This window comes from Trifolium pratense, linkage group LG7 (genome assembly GCF_020283565.1).
Source record: "Trifolium pratense cultivar HEN17-A07 linkage group LG7, ARS_RC_1.1, whole genome shotgun sequence".
In the NCBI taxonomy this organism is placed as follows: Eukaryota; Viridiplantae; Streptophyta; class Magnoliopsida; order Fabales; family Fabaceae; genus Trifolium; species Trifolium pratense.
In genome coordinates this window covers 9,297,142-9,324,328 of record NC_060065.1, presented here as the reverse complement: position 1 = coordinate 9,324,328, position 27,187 = coordinate 9,297,142, and the positions used below count along the sequence as shown (strand labels likewise).

Here is a 27,187-nt window from a genome sequence, read left to right as displayed (position 1 = left end):
TGGTCGCGAGAATGGTGAATCGATTGAATACGGAGAGCACTGGAATTGATTGGAATTCGAATGATAAGTTTCAGAGTCACAGCCTGTGATCGTGTCGTGGTGATCCCCTTCTGCCCTTCTCTTCCATTGTCAAAGTTTCAGGTACATCGTTCTTTTTTTAGGGCTTATTGCTGACATTCCTCTTACTCCCTGCAATCTGTTTTAGGGATTAGATGATAATAAAAATTATTTGTTTTTCGATTCTTTGTTGCATTCAAAATCATTACATCAGGGAGTTATTGGATATTGTGAAGTTAAGATGGTCAAATATTCAATTCAGGCCTCAAAATTCGTAAAATTTGAGGTTCATACATACTTTTCCTGAGTCTAACGTAGTATCAAATCCCAGTCTTCACAATTTCTTTATTTTACATTACTCTGTTTTGGTTATAGGCAAAATAGAAATTAATTTGTTAAACCATCAAATTGTTGACACATTTCTTCGTCCATAACTTTCCTAATTGTTCACTTTTGTTATTTTTGACACAACTTAGTGTTATCTTATTCCACGGATAAAATTCAAGAAAGTAAACAAATTTTTAAAGAGCTTGAGACTAAGCACAACAACAGGAGCTAGATAATTATATGACGTAGAGGTTTGCATGACATGTGACTTGAACAGATCAGTCCAATTGGATGATGATATGGTGGACATTTTATGCCTAGTGATAAGCTCATCAGGTAGTACCTAATTTCTTTCTCTCTTATTCACGTCACAAGAGCTAGATAATTATATGACGTAGTTTAAGGAAAGAATTCAAGGAGTTTGAGATGCAGAATGTTAAGTACCAGGAAGATTTTAAGCACATGAAGCAGAATATCAAGAAGCTTTTGTGAAAGAGGGTGAAGACTCTAATGATCTGATACCAAAACTTGAGGATAATATCCTTAAAATGCAACAATTGTTGCTTGATGAGGAAAAGGTCATAGAAGAAATCAGAGAGTTCCAAAGGTAAACCCTTGTCTTTTTAAACTAGTGATATACTTGAAGTTGCCTTTAATTAAATCTGATTTGTTGAGTTCATCTCCGTATGATAATTTTAGTCATAACCTCGTTTAAAGGTGCAATATTTGAGTATAATACGTTCCTTTTCAGTATTCTGTTACCACTTTTTTCACAACTTGATGTTGTCAAAATGGAAATTAACTATGAACTGTCTTTAATGTTGCGGCGCAGAGCATATAGGTGGAGGTGACTATCTGTTCACTTTTCGGATGCTAATGGTTCAATTTCGTCAAGAATTCAGCTTTTGTGATTCATTGTACCTTTGGGAGGTTTGCTTAGCTTCTTTTCTACTAATTTTATTCTATCAAATTTCCCAAGCAGATGAACATTGTGTCACATGATATAAAATGCACCTTCAATATTGATACAATGTCCAGTTTTTGTCAATAAGAGTTTGCATCATTTTCTATTAGAAATTGTCGGTTGAAATCAAGTTTATAAATTGCATACTGCACTAGATTAGTTTTATGTTCTTTGATTTTGTCTGTATTATATGGCATGTATTGCTTTCTGTGTGTAGTGGTTTAAACCTCCTTGAAAACAGTTTACTTGAAGTTTATAGTGACATGTGTACTACATATATATAAATTTTATATATCAAACGGATAACTTCATAATTTAAGCACAAATGGAATTAAGGATCTTAGTTATAAATATTTTTTTAGTTATTGTTCCCTTGTATGCACAAATAGATTGGAATTAAGGATTCTATTTCTAACTGCAACGGTAGTTTTAGTGGGAAATGAAGTAGTAGGACTTTATTCAATTTGATCCCCTTTAAAAGTACCATGTTCTTTCACCTTTTGTCCGGATAGTTTTCAATCAATTTGTATTGATTTGAATTCGTTAAATATTTACCATGCTGATCTGATTATAAATGTGGTATCATATGTATATTAGCTCACACTAGCATATATATATATATATATTCTTTTACTTAACTTCTTTGCTAATTGACTGCAATAATGGTTAACCACCGTATATGGTTTAATGCATACCTACCAAAACTCAATTATGGTAAATTACGAATTTTACTCAGCTTAACTTGATCATTAGGGTCACTTAACTAGGCTGTGCATAATGGTTTTTGTTAAAAATAGAATCGACATATATCCAATTCAATCCACTACTTCCCTATTTTGTTTTGAACAGACTTACATTTATGCAAGGCATGGAATGATATGATTTTTAATAATCAAATGGAGTCCTTTGAAGAAATAATTCAGACAGCGAAGGTTTTAGCTTGGTGATGGTACTTAGGAAGGCTTGCTTAAACCCCTTGTTTTTTGTACGAATGACTGTGGGAATCTTGGGGGCGTGTGATGGTTAGGTGATGTGCTCTCAGGTTTTATTCTTGTTTTATTTTTCTGGTGTAGGTGATGTGTTTGCCTCTGCTGTCCTGGTTTTTATTTTTCTGGTTCAGCTGTTTTTGTCTTGGTTCGCTGTTTGCCTGCCGTGCCAGATGTGTTTTGTTGGTTGGGATATAGTTGTGTTTTGCTTAAGTAGGTGCTGTGTTGCTATTAGCTTTTTCAAATTAACGAGTTCCAAAGGTAAACCCTTGTCTTTTTAAACTAGTGATATACTTGAAAAAAACCAAGCCTTGTAAAATTTGTATTTGTTAAAGCGTTATTGAGCGGTGTAACATTACTCAAATGTTACACCGGTGTAATTTGATCCCTCCCCATATATATTCTTATTATTTTTTTTTGGAAGCTCTATAGTTTTAGTTCTAAAGAGAAATATTCTTATCCTAAAAGGTCTATATTTTTGGCTGGAGACTTATTTTTGTAAGGTTTTTTTCTTATCCCTAATTTTTTGCCGGAAGACTCTATTTGACATCAATATTTTGAATTAGACCAATATTTTGCAAAGTGTGTTAGCTTTCAAAGTCAACAGCTTTTGTGTTGGTTAAATTCTGTCAAGTGTGGTTAAATGTTGTTTCGATAACCGGTAAGTCATATTAGACTAGATGCCCTATATTTAATATATTTGGGTGATATATTGGCTCAAAATATATTAGTTGCTATTTACTCTAGGATGGTAATATGTTGCCTCAATGACGCGTAAGTTAAATTTCTATTGGCTCTGCAAATTCTCATATGGTTAAAAGTTAAATTTCTATTGGCTAGATAAATTCGATTAAATGTTGCCTCAATGAACTTTGGTTAAATGTTGCCTCAATGAACTTTGGTTAAATGTTGTCTCGATGACCCAACTTTGGTTAAATGTTACCGAGATGATCACCCAACTTTGGTTAAATGTTGCCTCGATGACCCAACTTTGGTTAAATGTTGCCTCGATGACCCTTATTTAATGTTGCTTCGATGACCCTTAAGTCAACCTCTTATATTGGCTATATAAATTCGGTTAAAGGTCGCCTCGATAACCCTTATTAAATGTTGTCTCGATGACACTTAAGTCCAATTATTATTGGCTTTATAAATTCGGTTAAATGTTACCTCGATGACCCTTAGGTAAATGTTGTCTCAATGACCCATAAGTCCAATTCTTATTGGCTATATAAATTCGGTTAATGTTGCCTCAATGACCTTGTTAAATGTTGCCTCGATGAGCCTTAGTTAAATGTTGCCTCGATGACCCTTGAGACCAAATCTTATTGGCTATATAAATTTGGTTAAATGTTTCCTCGATGACCCTTATTAAAAGTTGTCTCGATGAACCTTAAGTTCAATTCTTATTGGCTATATAAATTCGGTTAAATGTTGCCTCGATAAACCTCATTAAATGTTGACTCGATGACCCTCATTAAATGTTGACTCGATGACCTTTATTAAATGTTTCCTCGATGAACCTTAGTTAAATGTTTCCTCGATGAAACCCAACTCTAATTCTTATTGGCTATATAAATTCGGTTAAATGTTGTCTCGATGAATTATTAAATGTTGTCTCGTTGACCCTTAAGTTCAATTATTATGGGCTATATAAATTCAATTAAATGTTTCCTCGATGAGTCTTAGTTACATGATTTCTTGATGACACTTCAGTTAAATGTTGCCTCGATGACCCTTATTAAATGTTGTTTCAATGACCCTTATTAAATGTTTCTTTGATGACCCTTAAGTGCAATTCTTATTTGCTATATAATTTCGGTTAGATGTGGCCTCAACGACCCTTAAGTCCAATTATTATTGGCTATATAAATTTGGTTAATTTTTGCCTTGATGACCCTTATTAAACGTTGTTTCGATGACCTTTATTAAATATTGTCTCGATGAGACTTAGTTACATGATGTCTCGATAACACTTCGGTTAAATGTTGCCTCGATGACCCTTTTTAAATGTTGTCTCGATGATCCTTATTAAATGTTGCTTGATGACCATTAAGTACAATTCTTTTTGGCTATATAAATTCGGTTAAATGTGGCCTCGATTACCCTTAAGTCCAATTTTTATTGGCTAAATAAATTGGGTAAATGTTGCCTCGATGACCCTTATTAAATGTTGCCTCAATGAGCCTTAGTTACATGTTGTCTCTATGACACTTCGATAAATGTTTCCTCGATGACCCTTATAAAATGTTGCCTCGATGACACTTTATCAAATGTCTTCTCGATGAGCGTCAGTTAAATGTAGACACTTAAGTGTAATTCTTATTGGCTATATAAATTCGGCTAAATGTTGCCACGATGACCCTTATTAATTATTACCTCGATGACCCTTGTTAAATAGTGTCTCGATGATCACTTGAGGCAAACATGGAAGGAAGTAGATAAGGATGTATAGTATATCCTTATTCAAAGAATTTTATCAACAGTAAAGAGATTTGGCGTAAATTACTCGGGTGCATTTCGAAAGGTATTGCTAGAAACCGAGTTGATTCATCACAGTTGTAAGTTGATGACGATCATTATCACATATTTTAATTATTGATATTTTGCTTATTTTTATATGTTAAAGTATTTATGAAAATGGGGAAGCACAACCTTTGAACATTTTTTCTCATGATCGTTATTTAATTTACGATTCTGAGTCGAGAGAAAAGAGCTACCTTAGATGGAGCTACCACTACGTGAGGTCATTGTTAGGAGGAAAGAGCTATCAACGAGATGGATCTAACTATCGGTTTTTGTAATAATGACCGACAAATATAATGATGTTTTTCCGAATCGAAGAGAAAAGGGCTATCCGTTAGATGGAGACGCCACTAAGTAAGAGGTCGCTCTTAGGAGGAAAGTGCTGTCAACGAAATGGAGCCATCTCTCGATTCTCTTGCAACGATTGTTTTTATTTTATTATATTTTACTGGATATCTATATCTTTTTTAAAGTTGATTATTTTGATTTCATTAAATTGTATAAAATTTATATACTTTCTTCAAAGTTTTTTGTTTGCTGCAACAAAGAGAAAATACACCCTACGAGTGAAGTACTCATAATATTTAATACGGATACGACTAATGATTGGTTCATACTAAAGATTTGAACAAATAATAATGTTCCTTCTGAAGTTGTAAATATTATTTTTGGTATGAATTCTCCAAGGATGATATGTTAGTTTAATAGTTGTTTATTTCTTGAGATGTACAATTGAGGAGATAGTTTTATTTAGTTTTTTGGTAATTCATTATGGGATGTCATGAAAGTTTAAGACATCTCTAAATTTATATAGCTCATATTTTGGAAATATGTATAGGTTATAGCTAGGGTACAGGCTTACACAGACTCGATATATGATGAGTTAGATTTAGCTTGTGCGTCGGTCATGAAATGAGATTGAATCGTGACACCAACTGTGTGTACCGGTTAAATCTGGACCATTCATTTAAAATTCAAAAAAAAAAAAAACACAAAGAAGATGCTCTTTTAATGCTAGAGATGCACACTGCTCCCCCTCCAATTAATTTTAAAATTGAGGGGATCTTGTCTCGTGATTTTTCTCAATCGTTGTGCATTAAAATTCTGTTATGGATGGACATTTTTGGTCTCTTACCAAATGTTGTGGAGAATTATTCTTTTGTCTTTTACCAAATCTGATTTTAGAAAAAAGAGGACTAAAATTTTAAAATTATTTACAAAAAATGCATTTAAGCCTATATATAAAACAACTTTTGATCTAAATAAGATGTATACCGGAATGTTCACCTAATTGTTATCATTTTTAAGATTTACTTTTACTTATCCTTATGAAATTAATGCAAAATTTGTTTAATTTGCTCTCTCATTTTTCTTCATAATCAATAATCAATAAAAATTATTTTTAAATCTTTCCATAAAACTTATTTCAAAGAAAACACCTAAAATCACATTTCAAATTATTATGTCTTATTTTTCTTAATAAGTGCGAGTTTTTATAATAATTTAAGACGGATTGAGGATTAATTATTACCCTAAATATAAGATATTAATTTGTGAGTGTGATAAAGATAAATAATACTCCTGAACATTTCTTAAGAATTCTATTTAAAAAAATTATTTATTAAAAAAATTATGTATTTTAATTTTCAATATACTAACTTTACATTTTTTCATGATATTTTACTAATTTTTTTTATAGTGTGTTTCAAAGCCATATGTTTGCATTCCTTTTATTAATAATTGGTACAATAAAAAAAATTAATATTACAATAAAAATTTAGAAATTCCTCAGAATAATTATTTTACTGTCTCTTATACTAGCCCGTCCCATTTTATAAGACCCACTTTGATTTGATGCATTATTCACATGTCTTATTTTAACAATATAAAATCTTGTTTGATTTGTTTCGAATAATATTTTCAAAATATCAAATTTTTATAATTATTATCAATAGATAATTAAACATATAATCAACATCATGTATTGACATACATGTCGTGGTTAATGAGTTCTTATATTTTGTTCCGCGAGATGTGGGACTAGTCGACTACATCATGTAGGTAACTTTTCAATAGGCGGCGTAGATTTTGTTTTTTGAGGTTGTCTTTTTGTTTTTTTGTTTTTCCTCCCGGGAATAACTATAAGGTAGTGTGGTCCCGTGAGCTTAGATGTTCACGGACATTGCATTATATATATATATATGTAGAGTTTTGGGTTCAGGTTTCGAACCTCCGGTTATTCAATTTATCCACTTTAATAGTGAAATTTTTAGCCACTAAACTACTTGATATTTTTTCCGCCGCACTTCCCTCGTCCAAGCAACCTACTACCACCGTATAACCATTATCAACTCCCACCAACTGTTGGACTGAAAATAAAAATGGGATGCTATTTAGTGGTTTATCGTTTATGTCATCATATATGGATCTTTTTGCTTACAGAATAAGATCGAACTGGATACGTGGCATTATCTTAGTGCATCCGATTAATCCGACGGATGAAATTAGTGGAAATCACCCTATCTTTTTCCGCCTAAAAAAAGGCAGTGATTCCCGATATTTCCGACCCTGCATAATTTCTGCATTCTAAACAATGAATTTTCATAACTCTTTCCTATGATTCTGCGCAGAATTTAAGATTCTTTTGAATTCTTCTCATGCTTTTCTTCACGCACTACATTTCATAGTCAACAACTTTACTCACGATCATTTTTTGTTTTCCACACTCATTTCTCTTTCACTGTGTTGCTGATCTTCACATATGAGATTTAGTATATGTCTTACTTCTACAAAATGGCACTTATCTGATAACTTAGGTAAAGGATCCTTTTTATGTTCATCGTCGAGTTTTGTTTTGTTTTTTGTATTTTTGTTGTGAAAAATGGGGTTTCTAGAGTTGTAGAGATATATGTGTGAGTTGTTCTTTATTTTTATTTTCTTCTAGGGCAGGAGCATCAACATTTTATGAACATGGATTATAGATCTAAAAAAAGTGTATTTTTTTTTTCCTTCTTCTTGGTGTGATGCTGTTAATCACAACGAATCTGTTTGTTATGTTTAATTGTTTTATAGCGGCTTGGTGCGATGTGGTTGCGGCAGCTACCGCACCAGCAATATTGCCACCACAATTACTGATGCGGACCGCAATTTAAAAGCATGGTTTTTGGTTGGACCGCAATATTGTTGTTCATTGGTTGTGTTCTTGCCTTCCTTTTGCTTCCTGTGTGCTGTGGTGTGTCTGCTTTGTTGTGCTTATAGATTATGATTATTATATTTAGCTGTTTTTAAAAAATTCTTTAAGTTGAAGTTTTTTATTTTTACATTTTTGCAAACTAATCAACTACTGAAGACTTTGCATGATTGATCTGCTTTTCCATTAGCAGTCTCTTAAAAATTGAATTCGATCCAATGGCGCCTAGAAAAAGAAATTTGCATCAATGGAAACATCCATTCAATGATGATTATCGTAAGTCTTCTGTCTTCTTCTCTTTAATCTATTATATGCATGACAAAAAAATCTAAAGAATAACGACACATGAAAAATTATCAATTATTTTGTGATATTGAATAGATTGTCTTTCAATAATAACTCTATTATCAATTACTATTTATTGTTGTTGTGCCTACTAGCTAGCTAGTTAGCCACATTATTTTACTTACCATAACTCCATGTTCACTTTAATTAATTAGTAATCTATACTATCTATTTACTTCATCTTAATCATTCTTCTTTCAAAATAGCATTTGAAGTAGTATTGAATGGCTCATGGCAACCGGTAGAACTCATAAAAATTGAGTCAGGAATAACTACCTTACATTTCATGGATACTCAACAAATTCAGAGCCCTTTGTCATCAGATATTCGTATAAAATCAAGAAAAGCTACTTCATCAGATTGCTCCAACTTTTTAAGACCTCGAATTGACATATCAATGCTATTAGGGTATTGCTACAAAGATAATCCAGATCAATTTGGTCCTATTCCAGTAAGTTCAATTGTTTTAATATAACTAATTTACATGTGTTTATACAATAAATTGGTGTTTGTATGCTTTTTTTGTCTGAACCCTCCGGTTTCTAGGAGAATGTCCCTGGTAATCTAGACAAGAGTTTTTCCAGCAATGATTTAATTTCAGGATTATCTTGAATAATTTGTCCTTAAATAAAGTGGATTAACCACTTGAGCTTAATCATAGTTGATAAATGTTTAACCACTTGGATTGAATTTTTTTTGGCTGTAAATTGTAGATATGGATGGATGCAAGAATAAATTCTATACATAGACAACCTCACGAATCTGATCAATGTTCGTGCCAATTTTTTGTAAACTTCTATGATGATCAAGGTTCACTTGGTACAGAGTTAAAAACTCTTGATAAAGTGATTAATGCAATTGGAATAGATCAAATTTTCATCCTCCAAAGGCTTCAACATAATACCTGTGACGGCTTGTTAAAAAAGAATAACGGTATTGAAGTTAAGCCCTATAGATGGGATTCATCAGAAGATTGTTCTTCACTATCACAATCTAGATTACTCTTTGGAAAATTTTTAGCCGATCTTTCGTGGTTTGTTACTACATCTTTTTTAAAGAAGGTTTCATTTCGGATAAGGTCTGCTCAAAACAAGATTGTGTACCAAGTTAAGGGAAATGATACTGATATTGTTAGTCCTTTTCTTATAGATGTTGTGAACTTCAAATCAAAAGACGGATCAATAGTACCAATTGTTTGTGAATTTGATTTGTTTCATGATTATGATGGTAAAGAAGATGAAGCGTCATCAGTTCTGTCTAATGAAATGGAAGTCTTACGTCGTTCAAGACGTAGGACTGTACAACCCAAACGTTATGTAGGTTGTGATGTTGAGAAGTTGGAGGTGGGAAATTTTCGAACGTGGCCGTATAAAAGACCAACTTATGTGACAGATGATGAAAACTCTTCAGATTCAGAAGAGGATGATGGAAAAAGTGATAAAAACTCTTCCAAAAATGATCATTTGACTACGAATGATGCTGATGAGTTGAATTTGGACCCTTGTAGTATTCAGACTACCATGTCAAATATTAATGATGTAGAAGTTGATGATAGAGTTTCTTTGGGGGATTTTTATAGTTTCGGTAAAGAGATTCTTAAGAGGAAGCGATTCCATGGTTCAGATGATATGGATTATGAAAACAAATGGGAAGGGATACATTTCAAAAAAGGAGCTCAAACGAAAAGATATCATTCCATTTTTACAAGTAGAGAACATCTTCATGAAGAACAAGATCATAAAGGCGATAGACCGTTAAATGTTGATGTCTGCAAGGAAATGATAGATACTTACATGAAGAATTTTCATAGTCTACCAACGGAAGACGAGCCAACTATTAATGAAGAAACAAACAAGTTGGAGCAGAAGTTTGAAAAAAATGTATCGAAAATCGAGGATGAGGAAGAAAATCCTGATGATTTGGCTGGCTTGTGGGAAGAAATGGATTCAGCTTTGATATCAAGTAATCTTCTTGATGGAACTGAGGTATGTGACAATTGCTTGTTTTTTAGTTTATCGCTGATATACTATCGGTGCAAAAAGTTTTACATTGTCAATAAATCATAACCAATCATATGTGTCACTGCAAAAATAGTTACGGTTGAAGTCAAACATTTTTAACCATCTGACAATTATGATTGATTGACCAACCATGTACAAATTTTTTCACTGACATTGTAAATGATATTCGTTTTTTTTTTTTCTTCTTCCTGTTTGATCTTCTCTTCTATGGCTAAAAGCTGATTCAGTTCAACTGTTCTATATCATCGCAGGGTTCAAATGCGGAGGTTTTAGTTGATTCCAATAAAGAATCCACAGAGATTTGTGAACATGATTATAAATTGGATGAAGAAATTGGAATATACTGCCTTCAATGTGGCTTTGTGAAAACTGAGATACGACACATTTCTGAGCACGTTGTAAGTCCAGTAAAAAACCTTAACTCGAGTCTACATTTAAATTTAGCTAGACATGCTATTTACTGCAATGTTGTTATATAGCAGCTATAACATAGTACAAAATATTAATCCAATAGGAATCTACATGATAACTTAATTTATATATGACGATAGATGGAAAGTCCAAGACGGTACAGAGAGGCGAAACAATGCATTGAAGAAGATAAGGAACATAAATCAGAGCAAAAAGTTGATGAAGATGTTAATAGTGATTTGTTCTCAACTCATGCTACTGATCCTGATGAACCAATATCTATAGAAAATGACAGTGTTTGGGAATTGATTCCAGAACTTGAAAAAAAAATGCATGCACACCAGAAAAAGGCTTTTGAATTTCTTTGGCAAAACATTTCTGGCTCTATGGAACCATCACTCATGAAGGAAAAATCGAAAACAAATGGTGGTTGTGTTATATCACATGCTCCTGGAGCTGGAAAAACCTTTCTCATTATTTCTTTTCTTGTAAGTTACTTGAAGTTATTTCCAGGGAAGAGACCATTAGTCCTTGCTCCAAAAACCACACTCTACACATGGCGCAAAGAGTTCAAAAAATGGAAGGCTCCTATACCGGTGTATCTTATCCATGGCCGTCGAACTTGGAAAGGTTCAACAACACAAAAATCAATGGTTCTTCCTGGCATTCCAAGACCTTCCAGTAATGTCAAACATGTTATAGATTGTCTTAGCAAGATTCAAAAATGGAATTCACACCCTAGTGTTCTTGTCATGGGTTATTCTTCATTTTTAACATTAATGAGATCAGAAGATACAAAATTTGCACACCGAAAATACATGGTTAAAGCATTGAAAGAAAGCCCTGGAATCTTGATACTTGACGAAGGACACAATCCTAGAAGCACTAAATCAAGATTGAGGAAATGTTTAATGAAACTTCCAACAGAATTGAGGATATTACTTTCTGGTACATTGTTTCAGAACAATTTCTGTGAATATTTCAACACACTTTGTTTAGCTAGACCGAAATTTGTCCATGAAGTTCTACAAGAGCTAGATTCTAAATATCGAAGGAGAGACAAGGTAGCGAAGAAAGCACGACATTTGCTCGAGGCGCGGGCGAGGAAATTCTTCTTGGACAACATTGAAAAGAAAGTTAACTCAGACTTTGATGAGGAGAGGATGCAGGGTCTATATGTGCTGAAAAAAATTACTTCAGGTTTTATCGATGTTTACGACAGTGGAAATTCTTCTGATACTCTTCCTGGTTTACAAATCTATACATTGCTCATGAATACATCCGATGAACAACATGAGATTATACAGAAACTTCAGAAGAAAATGGCCGAGTGCACGGGTTACCCTCTTGAAGTTGAGCTTTTGATAACACTTGCATCGATACATCCATGGCTGATCAAAACAGCAGCAGCATGTGCAGCTAAATTTTTCGCCGAGGAAGAATTTGAGAAACTAGAAGAATTGAAGTTTGATTTGAGAAAAGGTTCGAAAGTGAGATTTGTTCTGAGCCTAGTCTCACGTGTAGTGAAAAAGGAAAAGGTTCTTATCTTTTGTCACAACCTTGCACCAGTGAGGTTTTTTATAGAGTTATTTGAAAAGTATTTTCAGTGGCAAAATGGTAAAGAGATTCTTTTACTGACCGGTGAACAAGATTTATTTGAAAGAGGTAAAGTGATAGATAAATTTGAAGATCCTCGCGGCAATTCGAAGATACTTCTTGCTTCAATCAATGCTTGTGCTGAAGGGATTAGTTTAACAGCAGCTTCTAGAGTGATTTTTTTGGATTCTGAGTGGAATCCTTCAAAAACAAAGCAAGCTATTGCGCGCGCTTTTCGTCCAGGTCAGCAGAAAATGGTTTATGTGTATCAGTTATTGATGAGCGGGTCGATGGAGGAAGATAAGCATAGAAGAACTAGTTGGAAAGAGTGGGTTTCTTGCATGATTTTCAGTGAGGAATTTGTGGAAGATCCTTCTAAATGGCAAGCAGAGAAGATTGAAGATAATATACTTAGGGAGATGGTTGAAGAGGATAAGTCTAAAGCTATTCATATGATTTTGAAGAAAGAAAAGGATTCAACAAGCAAATCAAAGGTAATTGTTCCGGACTGGACCATATTTACATTCAATTTTGGTTTAAATTAGTGAAATTATCATATATGTTATTTTAAAATTTAGTGAAAAAATGTACTTTGTTTGACATGCACATGCAAATTTTTCACATGAATTAGCTTGTCATAATACACTATTATATGGTTAATGAATATTATTTGACAGATCACTGTTTAGCCTCCTTTCTCTGTTATATGAAGTTAGAATTGTGCTGCATGCTTATGGAGTTTGAAGTTATGCCGAAAATATTCATACTAAATCTGATATTTTATCATTACCCTGTGCATATAAAATTGGTATCATTCATTCTGTTTCTTTTTCTTTCTTGGTATGATTTATAAAAATGTACTCGTAAGTACTATAATATACAATACTACCTTATACAGGAACATTTTCATATATAAAGCTTGTAGTAGCAGCAGAAACTGCAGCTAAGGAACAAAGGTATTCTCAACAAGCCAAGCTTGCATATGGAAGCTCAATTGTTTATGAGAAATTTTCATTACAAATTTGAAATTTGATTTTAATTATACATCTGGGAACTTTTTATTGTAAATTATTATGTAATTTAATTTTGGTGGTATGAACTGATGGGTTGGACAAGTGATATTCGCTTGGGACCTTGGAGTGTGCTCCTCTTTAAGGTTTCGAGTTCGATTCTCTCTGGTATCAATTTGGGTGGGTTAACTTAACTTGTTCAAAAAAAATTATTGGGCCGACTACACTATGGTCACTATTTTCTGACTACCGTTTGAAAGCCATTTTTGTGATGGAAAAGTGTTATTTTATTCGATTAGACTTTTATTTACTTTAGATAAGGGTGTGTTTGGTAAGTCTAATAAGCTAGCTTATAGCTTATTGGACAGCTTATAAGTGTTTGGTAAAAAGCTTTTCTCACGAGCTTATAGTTTTTTTTTATATGCTATTTCAAGTAACGTTTGAGCTATAGCTTATACTCCCTCCGTCCCAAAATATAAGAGAAAATTGGTCAACTAAAGTTGATGTATCTAGTCCAAATTTTTAACCAAATACATCAGCTTTTTTTGACCAATTTTTCCTTATATTTTGGGACGGAGTAGTAGCTTTTTACAGTTTTTTTTCCCATTTTTAACCTTTAATTTAATTATATTATTTTTTATAAAATAAAAAACTACTCACTGCATATAAATGTCATTTTATGTCTTTTTATATTTATCAATCATTTAAAAAGCTAATTTTACCAAACACTTTAATTTCATTCAGCTAACTTTTCAGCTATCAACTATAAGCTAGATTTTCATCTATTAACTAGCTTATCAGCTATAAGCTAGTTTATAGCTTAATTTTACCGAAGAGAGCCTAAGTCTTTTGGTATTCAAATAAGATTTTTTTGACTTGTATATTCAATCAAATGTATTGTTTAAAAAATGGGATTGTAATAGATATTTTAACTTTAAAGCCTTTCTTCATATAATGAGATTTATATGAATTATCGTTTCTTTTGTTTTTCTTTTTTAAGTTTTTGCATCTCTCATTTCTTTTATATATCTTTATATATTTTTCATCTCTCTCATTTTCTCTTCAACTTTTGTTATTTCTTCTAGGCATTTACGTTTATATACAACGCCTCATATCAATTTATCTAAAATATCAATAGGGACGTTTATAATTGAATCCGAATACATTAAAATTTTAATTTGATAAAAAAAACTACCAATTAATTTATCAGACGATTACATAGTTTAATTATTTCCAACAGAAATGTCATAATGTACAACTGAATCTATGCATCAGTCATAAAATACCCTCATAACATGAATACAAGACATTGTCTTATACAATAAACCAATAATGGAATAAAACAAGCGGAAATAACACGAGGATCTGCCAGTGCACCGTCTAACTCCAACCACCTCGTATTGATGAAGTCTCTTCCCAATTTGTTCTTTGAATTGGAGAACTTTGTACGGTGGTTGTTTGAATCTGGAAGAGAAGAGACTTCATCAATACGAGGCATGCTAACTTCTTGTTCATCCTCATTCGAGTTATTCTCATTGCCTTTGATTTGTGTTCTTTCTTCTAGCAATAATCATTCAAATGAACACCCAATCTTATAGAAATTCGTCTCAATCAAAAGTGCAAAGACATCATTATGAGTTACTATTTATTATTATTTTTTTTTTTATGTAGATATTTCGGCAAAAGAAACAATAACCTGCGATACTCCAAAAACATTAAAAACAAAAAAAAAATAACGAAAATATTAGGGATATATACAAAACTCACAAGAGAAATCAACAAATGTAAGCAAAATCTAGCATGGAATTAAAATCTATTGAACTATATTAAAGAAACGTTTTAAATTGAGTAATTAAAACTAAATTAATACCGCCTATATAGTGGATTGTATAGGATATATCGATGGTCAGTTAATTGATTTTTGTTTAATAAAAAAATTGAATTTATATAAAGTGGGGTAATTTGAATTTGGGTTACATACAAAAAATTGGAGTTTTAGATAAAAAGAAAATAATCGTGGGAGAAATAATAAATAAAGTGGAGTTTTGTGGTTACAATTGGATATTTAACTCATATTGATTCAAAAAATCTATAATATATGAAAAGAAGATACATATGAAATCACCCTTGAAAATGATTATGTCTCAAAAAATGAAAAAGGGACAAATTGGTGATTTCATATGTATCTTCTTTTCATATATTGTAGATATAGAGTGAGGTAATTTAATTTAAATTTGGGTTACATACAAAAAATTGGATTTTTAGATAAAAAGAAAAAAATCGTGGGAGAAGTAACAAATAAAGTGGAGTTTTGTGGTTACAATTGGGCATTTAACTCATATTGGTTCCAAAAATATAACAAATTAATTCATATGGCTTAGTGGTAAATATAATAAAAAGTGTATCCATAAAAATGTTAGAAATTTTTTAGCATTTTTCTACAAACTTTTTTTAATAAAGACACAAAATACCCTTAAAAATGATTATGTGTCAAAAAATGAAATAGAGGCAAATTGGTGATTTCATATGTATCTTCTTTTCATATATATTGTAGATAATTTTTTTGAAAAATTATATTCAAATTGTAAATTCTCTCTCTCGTCTCCATCTCCTAGGACTCTGTAGAGACTCCATCAACAAAAAATAATTGTAAATTCTATACTATTTTTCAAATCGTAAATTCTCCATCAACAAAAAGTTGTCCAGTGGGGGACAAAACTTCCCTTAGCCCCTAGTTTGCTCAATTAGGCATGGCAATAAAACCCATACCCGTGTGGGTACCCGCCCAAACCCTATCCGCTTTGACGGGGAAAATCCGAGTTGACTGGGTTTGGGTTTTTCCCGATTTCAAAAGATGGGTTTGGGGCGGGTAATTAGTACATTGATACTCACCCCGAACCCGTCCCCGAACCCGCCCCGCTTATACTAAAATTATATTTTACCTATTTTATATTAGAAACCCTTCAACAATCTCTTAAATTACATTCATATGTTTATATTTATTTTTAATTTGATTATTAAACAAACCATTTTCTCTATTTTTTCTTTATTTAAAAAAATATTGTTGAAACAAAATAATTTTGGACATTTAAATTTATTTTTTTTGATAAAAAAATACTAAAATACAATTCAAATTCATGTGGAAAGATGCGTAACGGGGATACCCGAACCCCGACGGAGATACCCGATCCCCGTTGGGTATGGGTTTGGGTTTATACATTTTATCCCCGCTCGAAATTGGGATGGGTTTGGGGAAACCCGAACTTTTATGGGTTTGGGTTTGGGGAGGGCAATATCCATCCCCGCCCCGTTGCCATGCCTATGCTCAATCTTAGGAACAATTTTAAAATAAAACACGGTACAACTGAACTTGGTTGTCTTGTCCATTATCTTTTTTATTTTTAACACATCAAATGCACACAAGAAAAACAAAATTTTACGGCGGCCAAGTACATGCAAATGCAAAAAACATAGTTTGCAAACGGTTGCAGCGGACTTTTTCCACCACTAAAGATACAACAAAATACATTTTTAGGTGATTTTTGTTTTTGTTTTTCTAAGCAAAGTGCATCTAGACATTATAAGTGATCATTTTTAAGTGATCATTTTTGCACACTCTAAAAATAAAAATAAATAGCAATTCATGCATATATCTACAAACTCTAAAATATCTGTATATTTTCCCAACAATAACAAAAAGGAACTTTCATTGATGGCATGAACATAAAAAAAATAACTTTTATCTTAGTGATCTGATAAGTGTCATTTTGCAGAAGTGTAAGACATGTATTAATTCTCATATATGAAGATTTGCAGTCAGTGGCGAAACCAGGAAATTAAATTCGGGGGGGGGGGGGGGGGGGGGGGGGGGGGGGGTCGCTAAAAAAGATTATATTTCTTACAAAAATTTAAGTAATAAAAAATACAAATTTTATCATAAAAAATTTAATTGCATACCTTAAATAATATTCTACGTGTACCACGTGATTTCAAATTATCAATGATTTACTTTAAACTAATACTTGCACAAAATTAATCATAAAAAATGATATATTTCATCATATTACATGTATCCTTAAAAGAGGATGATTTTTTTTTTATTTGAACATGGCTTGTTTTTGGAAAAAAAAAAATTAGAAATTATCTATTGTTTGTATATATATATATATATATATATATATATATATATAAATCAATTTTCTATAAAATAGTGTTATTGGTTTAGTGGCTTGAGAAAATGTTTTGGTCTTCACATCTTGGATATTGAACATTCTTTATTTTAGAAGAAAAAAGAACAAAAAATAAAGAAGAAAAAATCAAACCTGGGGTCAGCAGGAGTTAGGTTTCTGATCTTATTTTTATATCTAGTGTTAGGTTTTTATCAAAAACTAGTCGACTACCTGTGCGAGGCACGGGTTCGACGGAACGCCATATATATGTCAATCATGGACGTTGTCAATCATGAATGTTGATATTAAAATACTTATTAACAAAGTTATACTACCCAATTATATGAGCAAAGCCCGTGAGTTGCATGGGTTCGACGAAACGCCATATATATGTCAATCATGGACATTGTCAATCATAGATGTCGATATTAAAATACTTATTAACTAAGTTATACTACCCAAATATATGAGCAAAGCCCGTGCGTTGCACAGGTTCGACAGAACGCCATATATATATGTTAATCATGGACGTTGTCAATCATGAATGTTGATATTAAAATACTTATTAACAAAGTTATACTACCCAATTATTGAGCAAAGTGATACATTAATCAAATTTAACACGCAAATGAGTCTCATCATATTCAAAGACCAACAATGGAATGATGATAAATAAATGAAATGGAAAGTAATACGGGAATGATATAAGTTAATTGTAAAACATAAGTTGGAATGATATAAGTTAATCATAAGTTTGCGTAAATCAAATTCACTTTGTGTGGTGAGATGAGTCATTGATTTCCAATAATTATCATTTTTCTTTTGTTATCCCTAGAGATAATTTAGTTATCAACCCTCCCTAAAAAATAGCATTCATAATTAATCCCTTAAAAATAACATTCATAGGGGTACATTTTTTTTTCTCTAGGGATATTATCATATTGATTACAAATAATTGGTCATTGAGTAATTGGTATAGCATTCATAAGGGTACACATTTTTATTTTTATTTTTTAGGATTAAGGGTTGACATGACCAGCTTGAAATTTGTTTAAAGTCAATTGATTTATATGAAAATTAATTATACAACCTTGATCTGATAAGGGGAGAAGCACCCTGGGCTGTTTGTTAAAGCTCAAAGGCCAGCATGGCGCAGGTGCACGCTTCTGCCATAGCCGCGCGTACACCGGATCTAGTCCTTGTAAATACCCAAAAAACCCAAATTTGCTCATTTTCCATTCATTTTCTCTCTCTTCTTCTCTCTCTAATCCGAAAACTCTCTCCTCTCTCTTCTTTCACCTTCACCAATTTTGTTGTTGTTAAGTTTCACTAAATCATGCTTAGAAAAACATATATTATTACAACATGTTCGTCACATTTCTTGATAGTGCTCTCATGTTTAAACAAAATAAACAACATTTATAAGTATTTTAATCTCATTTTCTTCAAAATCAATCTTTTAAACAAAGTGCTTGAATCATCTACTTTTCCTTATAGTTGCATGATTTTTGCTCTAAATTGATGCACCTTAAATAGATGGGTTGCTTGAGCAAGCCCTTAAACAAAGTTATTGAATCCTCTACTCTTTCTTTTTTTTGTTTTTAAAATTTTTGTGTAAAAATTTGTGTTGTTGCGGTGGTGATGGTGGTGGTTTTGAGAAGAAGATGAAGATTTAATGTCATGTAGGTTGTGAAAGACATAGAAAATTGATGTGTGTGGTGTGTGTGGATGAGAGTGAGGGTGGTGGATGAAAGGTTAAGTTAGTGTGTGTATTTGATGGATTGAAATGAGTTTATATAGAGTGTTTGAAAGTGAAGAGGATAGATGGATGCTAAGTGAAGCTTTTAAAGCCAATGAAATTCTTACACTTGCAATGCAATGAGGATATGAGAAACACAGCAAATTGTATTATGCAAGTCATGGATGGATAGTAGAGAAGAAAAATAACAAATGATATTATGCAAAACCATGGATGAATAGTAGAAAATGAAGTAGAAGCACTATTTGTCACTTGATTAAGGTGTCATTTGGCTTGAAGAAGATATATGTGGTCAATGCATGCATGATGGAGGTTCCAAAAGCTTCTTGAGTAATTACCACAATTGTCACATGAACATTGGACTTATTGCATCACACATGACATAAGGCACTAAGTGCAAAGATCATGGTACACTTGTCATATCACTATTGCACTACACAAGATAGGTCCACACATGCTTATAGGTGTCAAGAGATGGTTGTCCATGATGGATAAGGATTTTTAAGGAGTTAGGGTTTCCAATGACATCATGTATGATGTCATCCAATTAGGGTTGCAACTTCTATCTTGTAAGTAAAGATATATAAATTTTTTGTTATTTTTTTATGTTCATGGATCTCCATAAATACCATGGTAGATGAGAATGGAGGAAAATATTGCCTCATGATAGGAAACGAGGAACAAATTGGAGGACGTGGCGGAGATCGAAGGAGCATCATCCTTCGACCATTTCCTATTCTGTTGGCATCCCTAAACACAACAAACCACCCACTTTGAACCCACCCCCCACCTGCACCCATCCACATATCCACAACACACAAAATAAAAGAAAAACCATTGAAATTTCATGATATGGGAAAAGACTTAATATAAGAGAAATTTGACTTTTTAGATTCATTGAGAATTTAATGTATCTAATCCATATTATTGACTAGATACATTAAATGTGCAATGAATCTAAAAAGCAAAGTGTCTTTTATATTAAGGACCGAAGGGAGTATTAGAATTGCATTTTTTAAACGATCCATCAAAATTGAGAATTTTTTGAATACCACACTAGTTTTCTGTAAGGTGTAAAAAACTTGGTTGAATATCACAAAATTATTTCTATTTTCAATTTTAAAAGTATAAAAAATCTTAATTGAACACTAATAAACTTATTTAAATCAAATATCACAAGGACTTTTCCATCACAAAAAAGACTTTTAAACCCCCTAAAATTCATGTAACCTCCTGTCATATTTAAGCTGTAGCAACTGCATAACAAATGACATGAAAGTCGGAAATGAATCAATTCAAATATGGCATATCAGTTCATACCACCAAAATTAAATTACATTAATTTACACCAAGAAGTTCCCAGATGTATAATTAAAATCAAGTTTCAAATGTCTCATAAATAATTTTGGTGACCAAAGCAATTTTGGGTTTCCATAAGCAAGCTGGCTTGTTGAGAAGTACCTTTGTTCCTTTGCGGCAGCTCCAACTGCTACTACAAGCTTTACATATGAAAATGTTCCTGTCTGTGTATAAGTTAGTATTGTATGTTATAGTACTTACAAATGATCATTAAACATATAATGTGAAATATTGCATGTGTATGTCAAACTGAATGTGAAAAATTGTTCATTAAATTTCACTAATTACCTTTGATTAGCTTGTTGAAGCCTTTTCATTCTTCAAAATCATATGAATAGCTTTAGATTTATCCTCTTCAACCATCTCCCTAAGTATATCATCTTCAATCTTCTGAGCTTGCCATTTAGAAGGATCTTCCACAAATTCCTCACTGAAAATCATGCAAGAAACCCACTCTTTCCAACTAGTTCTTCTATGCTTATCTTCCTCCATCGACCCCGTCGTCAATAACTGATACACATAAACCATTTTCTGCTGACCTGGACGAAAAGCGCGCGCAATAGCTTGCTTTGTTTTTGAAGGATTCCACTCAGAATCCAAAAAAATCACTCTAGAAGCTGCTGTTAAACTAATCCCTTCGGCACAAGCATTGATTGAAGCAAGAAGTATCTTCGAACTGCCGCGTGGATCTTCAAATTTATCTATCACTTTACCTCTTTCAAATAAATCTAGTTCACCAGTTAGTAACAGAATCTCTTTACCATTTTGCCACTGAAAATACTTTTCAAATAACTCTATAAAAAACCTCACTGGTGCAAGGTTGTGACAAAAGATAAGAACCTTTTCCTTTTTCACTACGCGGTAAACTAGGCTCAGAACAAATCTCACTTTGGAACCTTTTCTCAAATCAAACTTCAATGATTCTAGTCTCTCCAATTCTTCCTCGGTGAAAAACTTAGCTGCACATGCTGCTGCTGTTTTGATCAACCAGGGATGTATCGATGCGAGCGTTATCAAAAGCTCAACCTCAAGAGGGTAACCAGTGCATTCAGCCATTTTCTTCTCAAGTTTCTGTACAATCTCATGTTGTTCATCGAACGTATTAATGAGCAATGAATAGATTTGTAAACCAGGAAGAGTATCAGAAGAATTTCCACCGTCGTAAACATCAATAAAACCAGAAGTAATTTTTCTCAGCACATGTAGACCATGCATCTTCTCCTCATCAATGTCTGAGTTAATTTTCTTTGCAATGTTGTCCAAGAAGAATTTCCTCGCCCGCGCCACAAGCAAATGCGGCTCTTTCTTCACTACTTTGCCTCTCCTTCGGTATTTAGAATCCAACTCTTGTAGAACTTCGTGGACAAATTTCGGTCTAGCTAAACAAAGTGTGTTGAAATATTCACCGAAATTGTTCTGAAACAACGTGCCAGAAAGTAGTATTCTCAATTCTGTTGGAAGTTTCATCAAACATTTTCTCAATCTTGATTTAGTGCTTCTAGGATTGTGTCCTTCATCAAGTATCAAGATTCCAGGGCTTTCTTTCAATGCCTTAACCATATATTTTCTGTGTGCAAATTTTGAATCTTCTGATCTCATTAATGCTAAAAATGAAGTATAACCCATGACAAGAACACTAGGGTGTGAATTCCATTTTTTGATCTTGCTAAGACAATCTAAAACATGTTGCACTTCACTAGAAGGTCTTGGAACTCCAGGAAGAGCCACTGATTTTGATGTGGTCGAAGCTTTCCTAGTTCGACGACCGTGGATAAGATACACCGGTACAGAAACATTCCATTTTTTGAACTCTTTGCACCACGTGTACAACGCGGTTTTTGGAGCAAGGACTAATGGTCTCTTCCCTGGATATAACTTCAAGTAACTTGCAAGAAAAGAAATGATGAGAAAGGTTTTTCCAGCTCCAGGAGCATGTGATATAACACAACCACCATTTGTTTTCGATTTTTCTTTCATGAGTGATGGTTCCAAAGAGCCAGCAATGTTTTGCCAAAGAAATTCAAAAGCCTTTTTCTGGTGTTCGTGCATTTTTTCTTTGAGTTCTGGAATCAATTCCCAAACACTGTCATTTTCTTTAGATATTGGTTCATCAGGATCAGTAGCATCAGTTGAGAACAAACCATCATGAACATCTTCATCAACTTTTTCCACTGATTTATGATTTTCCTTATCTTCTTCAATGCATTGTTTCTCCTCTCTGTACCGTCTTGGACTTTCAATCTATCATCAATATATAAATTAAGTTATCATGTAGATTCATATTTTGTACTATAAAGCGGATCACGAACAATATTGATTTACTAAATTTAAATGACGAATCTAGTTAAGGTTTTTTACTGGAGTTACAACATGTTCAGAAATGTGTCGTATCTCAGTTTTCACAAAGCCGCATCGATGGCAGTATATTCCAATTTGTTCATCCATTATATAATCATGTTCACAAATTTCTGTGGATTCTTTCTCAGACTCGGCTAAAACCTCAGCATTTGAACCCTGCTATGACATAAAATAGTTGAATTGAATAGCCATTAGCCTTAGAAAAGAAGATTAAATGGGGAAAAAAAAATCATCATTTACACTGTCAATGAAAATTTGTGTACATCATCAATCAATCATAATTTTCATATGGTTAAAAATGTTTTATGTCACACATATGATTAGTTATTATTAACATTAAACTTAAAAAACAAATCATATAAATAATTACAAGTATAAGAGTCAAGCAATTGTCACATACCTCAGTTCCATCAAGAAGATTACTTGATATCAAAGCCGTATCCAATTCAGCCCACAAATCATCAAGATTTTCTTCCTCCTCATCATTGCTTTTGGATACATTTTCTTCCGCCTTATGCTCCAACTCGGTTGTTTCTTCATCAACAGTTGGTAGACCATCCAAGTCCTTCATGTAGGTATCTACCATTTCCATGCAGGCATCAGAATTTAAAGACCTACCGACTTTATGATCTTGTTCTTCACGAACAAGATTTGTGCTCGTAAAAATGGAACGGTGTCTTGTTGTTGGAGCTCTTTTTTGGAAATTTATCCCTTCCCATTTTCCTTCCAAATCCATACCATCTGAATCATGGAATCGCCTCCTCCTAAGCATCTCTTTGCCAAAACTATAATACTCCCCCAACGAAACTTTATCACCAACTTCTACATTCTGAATACCGCAGGGGTCCAAGTTCAACTCATCAGCGTCACTATTACCATCACCGTCTTCTGAATATGAAGAATAGATGTCATCCTCGATCACATATCTTGATCTTTTGTACGGCCGAGTTCTAGAACTACCAACTTCCAACTTCTCAACATCAGAATCTACATAACGTTTGGGTTGTACAATCCGACGTTTTGAACGTCGTAAATCTTCCAGTTCATTAGACAAAACTGATGACGTTTCATCTTGGTTACCATCATAATCATGAAACAGATCAAATTCAAAAACAAGCGGTACTAATGATCCGTCTTTTGATTTGAAGTTCACAACATCTATTACAAAAGGACTAACAATTTCAGTATCAACTTGATACACTATCTTGTTTTGTGCGGACCTTATCCGAAACAAAACCTTCTTTAAAAAAGATGTTGTGACTAACCATGAAAGATCAGATGAAAATTTCCCTAAGAGTAACCTAGATTGGGATAGGGAAGTACAATCTAGTGATGAGTCCCATCTATAAGGCTTAATTTTTTCAGAACTGTCATTCTTTTTTAACAAGCTTTCACAGATATTATGCTGCAGCCTTTGAAGGATGAAAATCTGATCTATTCCAATGACATTAACCTCTCTATCAAGAGTCTTTAACTCTGAACCAAGTGAACCTTGATCATCATACAAGTTAACATAAAATTTACACGAACATTGGTCACGTTCGTGAGGTTGTCTTTGAATAGAAGTTATTCTTGCATCCATCCACATCTTCAATTTACAAAAAAAATAAATAAAAAATCAAGCCTAATGATGGGTAAATCAACATCAAGAAATTAAACATCTATCGTTTTGTACGTGAAATTGTTGTCACAGGTAAATAACAATTACTAGTATTTTTTTTCCTTTCTTGTAGTTCCTTCAATGGGCCGGCAACTTATTTAGTTCAAGTTTGTAAATACCTGTACCGACACATCATAGATATTGGCATGCACATCGACATCAATACTAATTTGAAAAATTGAAAAAATTAAATGTAACTACAAGTGTCGTATTTGTCGACACATATAGGAAGTGTCGGTGCTACATAGTTAATTGTGATGCATACTAATTATTAATGATTTATGGTCATTATTTGTGCTTGTTTGTTGCTAGCTTTTGTAATTACAGAAACACTTTGAGATTTAATAAAATGTTGTGTTTTGACAGTAATGTTGTGATCAAAGGGATGACAATCTCAACGACCCAAATACGGATGGAATTAATAAAATGTTGGTACAGAGTTAAAGAAATTAAACATCTGTCAAGAAATCAACATTAGGAATTTATTTTTGATTTGGGCTTAAGTGGTTAAGGGAGTTTCATTTAAGGACAAATCGTTCGGGAGAAGCTCGAAATCAAGTCTTTGTTGATAACCGGAGAACTCCAGATTATCAGGGACATTCCGCTGAGAACCGGAGGCCAGGTTCAAATAAAAAAAGGTCAAGAAATTAAATATCAACAAACAATAATGCATAGCCACCAAGCACATGTAAATTAGCTATATTAGAAGAATTGAACTTACTGGAATAGGACCAAATTGATTTGGATTATCATGGTGACAATACCCCAATAGCATTGTTATGTCGATACCACGTCTTAAAAAGCGCGAGCAATCATATGCAGTTGCTTTTCTTGATTTGATTCGGATGTTTGATGATATAGGGCTCTGAAATTGTTCGGTATCCATGAATTGTATGGATGTTTTTCCGGACTCAATTTTTATGACTTCTACCGGTTGCCATGAGCCATTCGATACTGCTTCAAATGCTGTTTTCAAAGAAGAATAAGGTGAAGTAAGCACAATGATATTCAAAACTATAGTTAATGTCTTATTTCTTGAGTTAAAATTTCTTTTTAATTGCATTGATCAGAAATGAAAGTAAACTCGAAAAGTTTAACACAATATATTCAAAACTATAGTTAATGTCTTATTTCTTGAGTTTGATTAAAGAAAACATTATGAAAAGTGCAAAGGCATCATTATGAGTTACTGATTTTTTTTTTTATGTAGATATTTCGGCAAAAGCAACAATAATCCGTAACAATCGAAACACATATTAGAAACAAAAAAAAATTAATAATAACGAAAGTATGGAGGGATAGAAACAAAACTCACAAGAGAAATCAACAAATGCTAGCAAAATCTAGCATTGAATTAAGTCGTAAATAATGGACAATCTATTGAACTATATTAAATATGATAATTTTGAATTATTTTTGTTTTTGGTACAATAATGATTTTAAATGTTATTATTGAACTATATTCAATATCACAAAATCAATGATGTAATCTTTTTTTGGTTACATCAATGTTGTAATCTCGTTGATAATATTTCATGTATCAATATAGTCTTTGAATTTTTTTCAAGCATATATATAATAGATTATGTAAAAAAAAACGTCAGAAGACTTACGATAATCATCATTGAAATGATGCTTCTGTTGATTCAAATTCCTTTTTCTAGGCACCATTGGATCAAATTCAATTTTTAACAAGCTGCTAATGGAATAGTAGATCAATCATGCAACGTGGGAGTCTTCAGTAGTTGATTAGTCTGCAAATAAAAAACCTTCTACTTAACATTTTTTTTAAATGACAAATAGATGAAATATATTAAATAAGCACCCCAAGCATAAGAAAGGTTAAGAAGTGCACATAAAATACAACAAAAAGAACCATCCTTCCTAGATAAAGATAAACCTATCACACCCAACAAAACAAAACAACGGCAGAAACTATATCCAACACCAATATCAGCAAAGCAAACACTTGAAAAATTATTATCTAATAATCAAGCATGCAAGCAAGCAACCAACAACAGCAAAAAAACATCAAAGAAGCCTAAATGAGTTGGGATTTCATCTCCCTAACATGTACATAAACTTTGTTTTAGATCAATAAATCATGTTCATAGATCCAGAAAATAAAAATAAAAAACAATTCACACATATATTACAAATTCACAAAAAAAAAAATCCATTTTTCCAAACAACAAAAAAATGAATTTGATGTGTCAAAAAATATTAACTTGACGACATGAACATATAAAAAAAGGACCTAACTTAAGTTATCAGATAATTGTAGTTTTGCAGAAGTAGGATATAAACTAAATCACATATATGAAGATCCGTAGCAAAAACGCACGATGGAGGGTGCAACAAAGTTAAACCTATCACACAAAAAGAACCATCCTTCCTAGATAAAGATAAATCTATCACACCCAACAAAGCAAAACAACAACAGAAACTA

At 32.7% G+C, this 27,187-nt stretch overlaps 2 protein-coding genes across 2 annotated transcripts; one reads left to right on the top strand and one right to left on the bottom strand.

Annotated features, from left to right (window-relative positions):
- The first annotated feature begins 8,268 nt into the window (after positions 1-8,268).
- Positions 8,269-13,112, top strand: LOC123895805 (SNF2 domain-containing protein CLASSY 1-like). The gene is made up of 6 exons (XM_045946290.1): positions 8,269-8,326; positions 8,602-8,846; positions 9,109-10,380; positions 10,668-10,814; positions 10,968-12,917; positions 13,101-13,112. Exons 1-6 carry the CDS (start codon positions 8,269-8,271, stop codon positions 13,110-13,112), a joined length of 3,684 nt encoding a protein of 1,227 aa, XP_045802246.1.
- Positions 13,113-21,014: 7,902 nt separating this feature from the next.
- Positions 21,015-26,409, bottom strand: LOC123895804 (SNF2 domain-containing protein CLASSY 2-like). The gene is made up of 6 exons (XM_045946289.1): positions 26,352-26,409; positions 25,460-25,704; positions 23,961-24,666; positions 23,479-23,900; positions 23,079-23,234; positions 21,015-22,961 (listed from the first exon to the last, which is right to left on the bottom strand). Exons 1-6 carry the CDS (start codon positions 26,407-26,409, stop codon positions 21,015-21,017), a joined length of 3,534 nt encoding a protein of 1,177 aa, XP_045802245.1.
- Positions 26,410-27,187: the final 778 nt, after the last annotated feature.

What these genes read in the sequence shown, in the direction of transcription:
- LOC123895805 (XM_045946290.1), top strand. Translation starts at nt 8,269, where the DNA reads ATGGCGCCTAGAAAAAGAAATTTGCATCAATGGAAACATCCATTCAAT. An exon ending in TCCATTCAATGATGATTATC is followed by an intron (nt 8,327 to 8,601) that starts GTAAGTCTTCTG and finishes CTTTCAAAATAG; the next exon opens with CATTTGAAGTAGTATTGAAT. An exon ending in GACACATTTCTGAGCACGTT is followed by an intron (nt 10,815 to 10,967) that starts GTAAGTCCAGTA and finishes ATATGACGATAG; the next exon opens with ATGGAAAGTCCAAGACGGTA.
- LOC123895804 (XM_045946289.1), bottom strand. Translation starts at nt 26,409, where the DNA reads ATGGTGCCTAGAAAAAGGAATTTGAATCAACAGAAGCATCATTTCAAT. An exon ending in ATCAATTTGGTCCTATTCCA is followed by an intron (nt 24,667 to 25,459) that starts GTAAGTTCAATT and finishes TGTAAATTGAAG; the next exon opens with ATGTGGATGGATGCAAGAAT. An exon ending in TTCTTCATATTCAGAAGACG is followed by an intron (nt 23,901 to 23,960) that starts GTGATGGTAATA and finishes TTCAGAATGTAG; the next exon opens with AAGTTGGTGATAAAGTTTCG.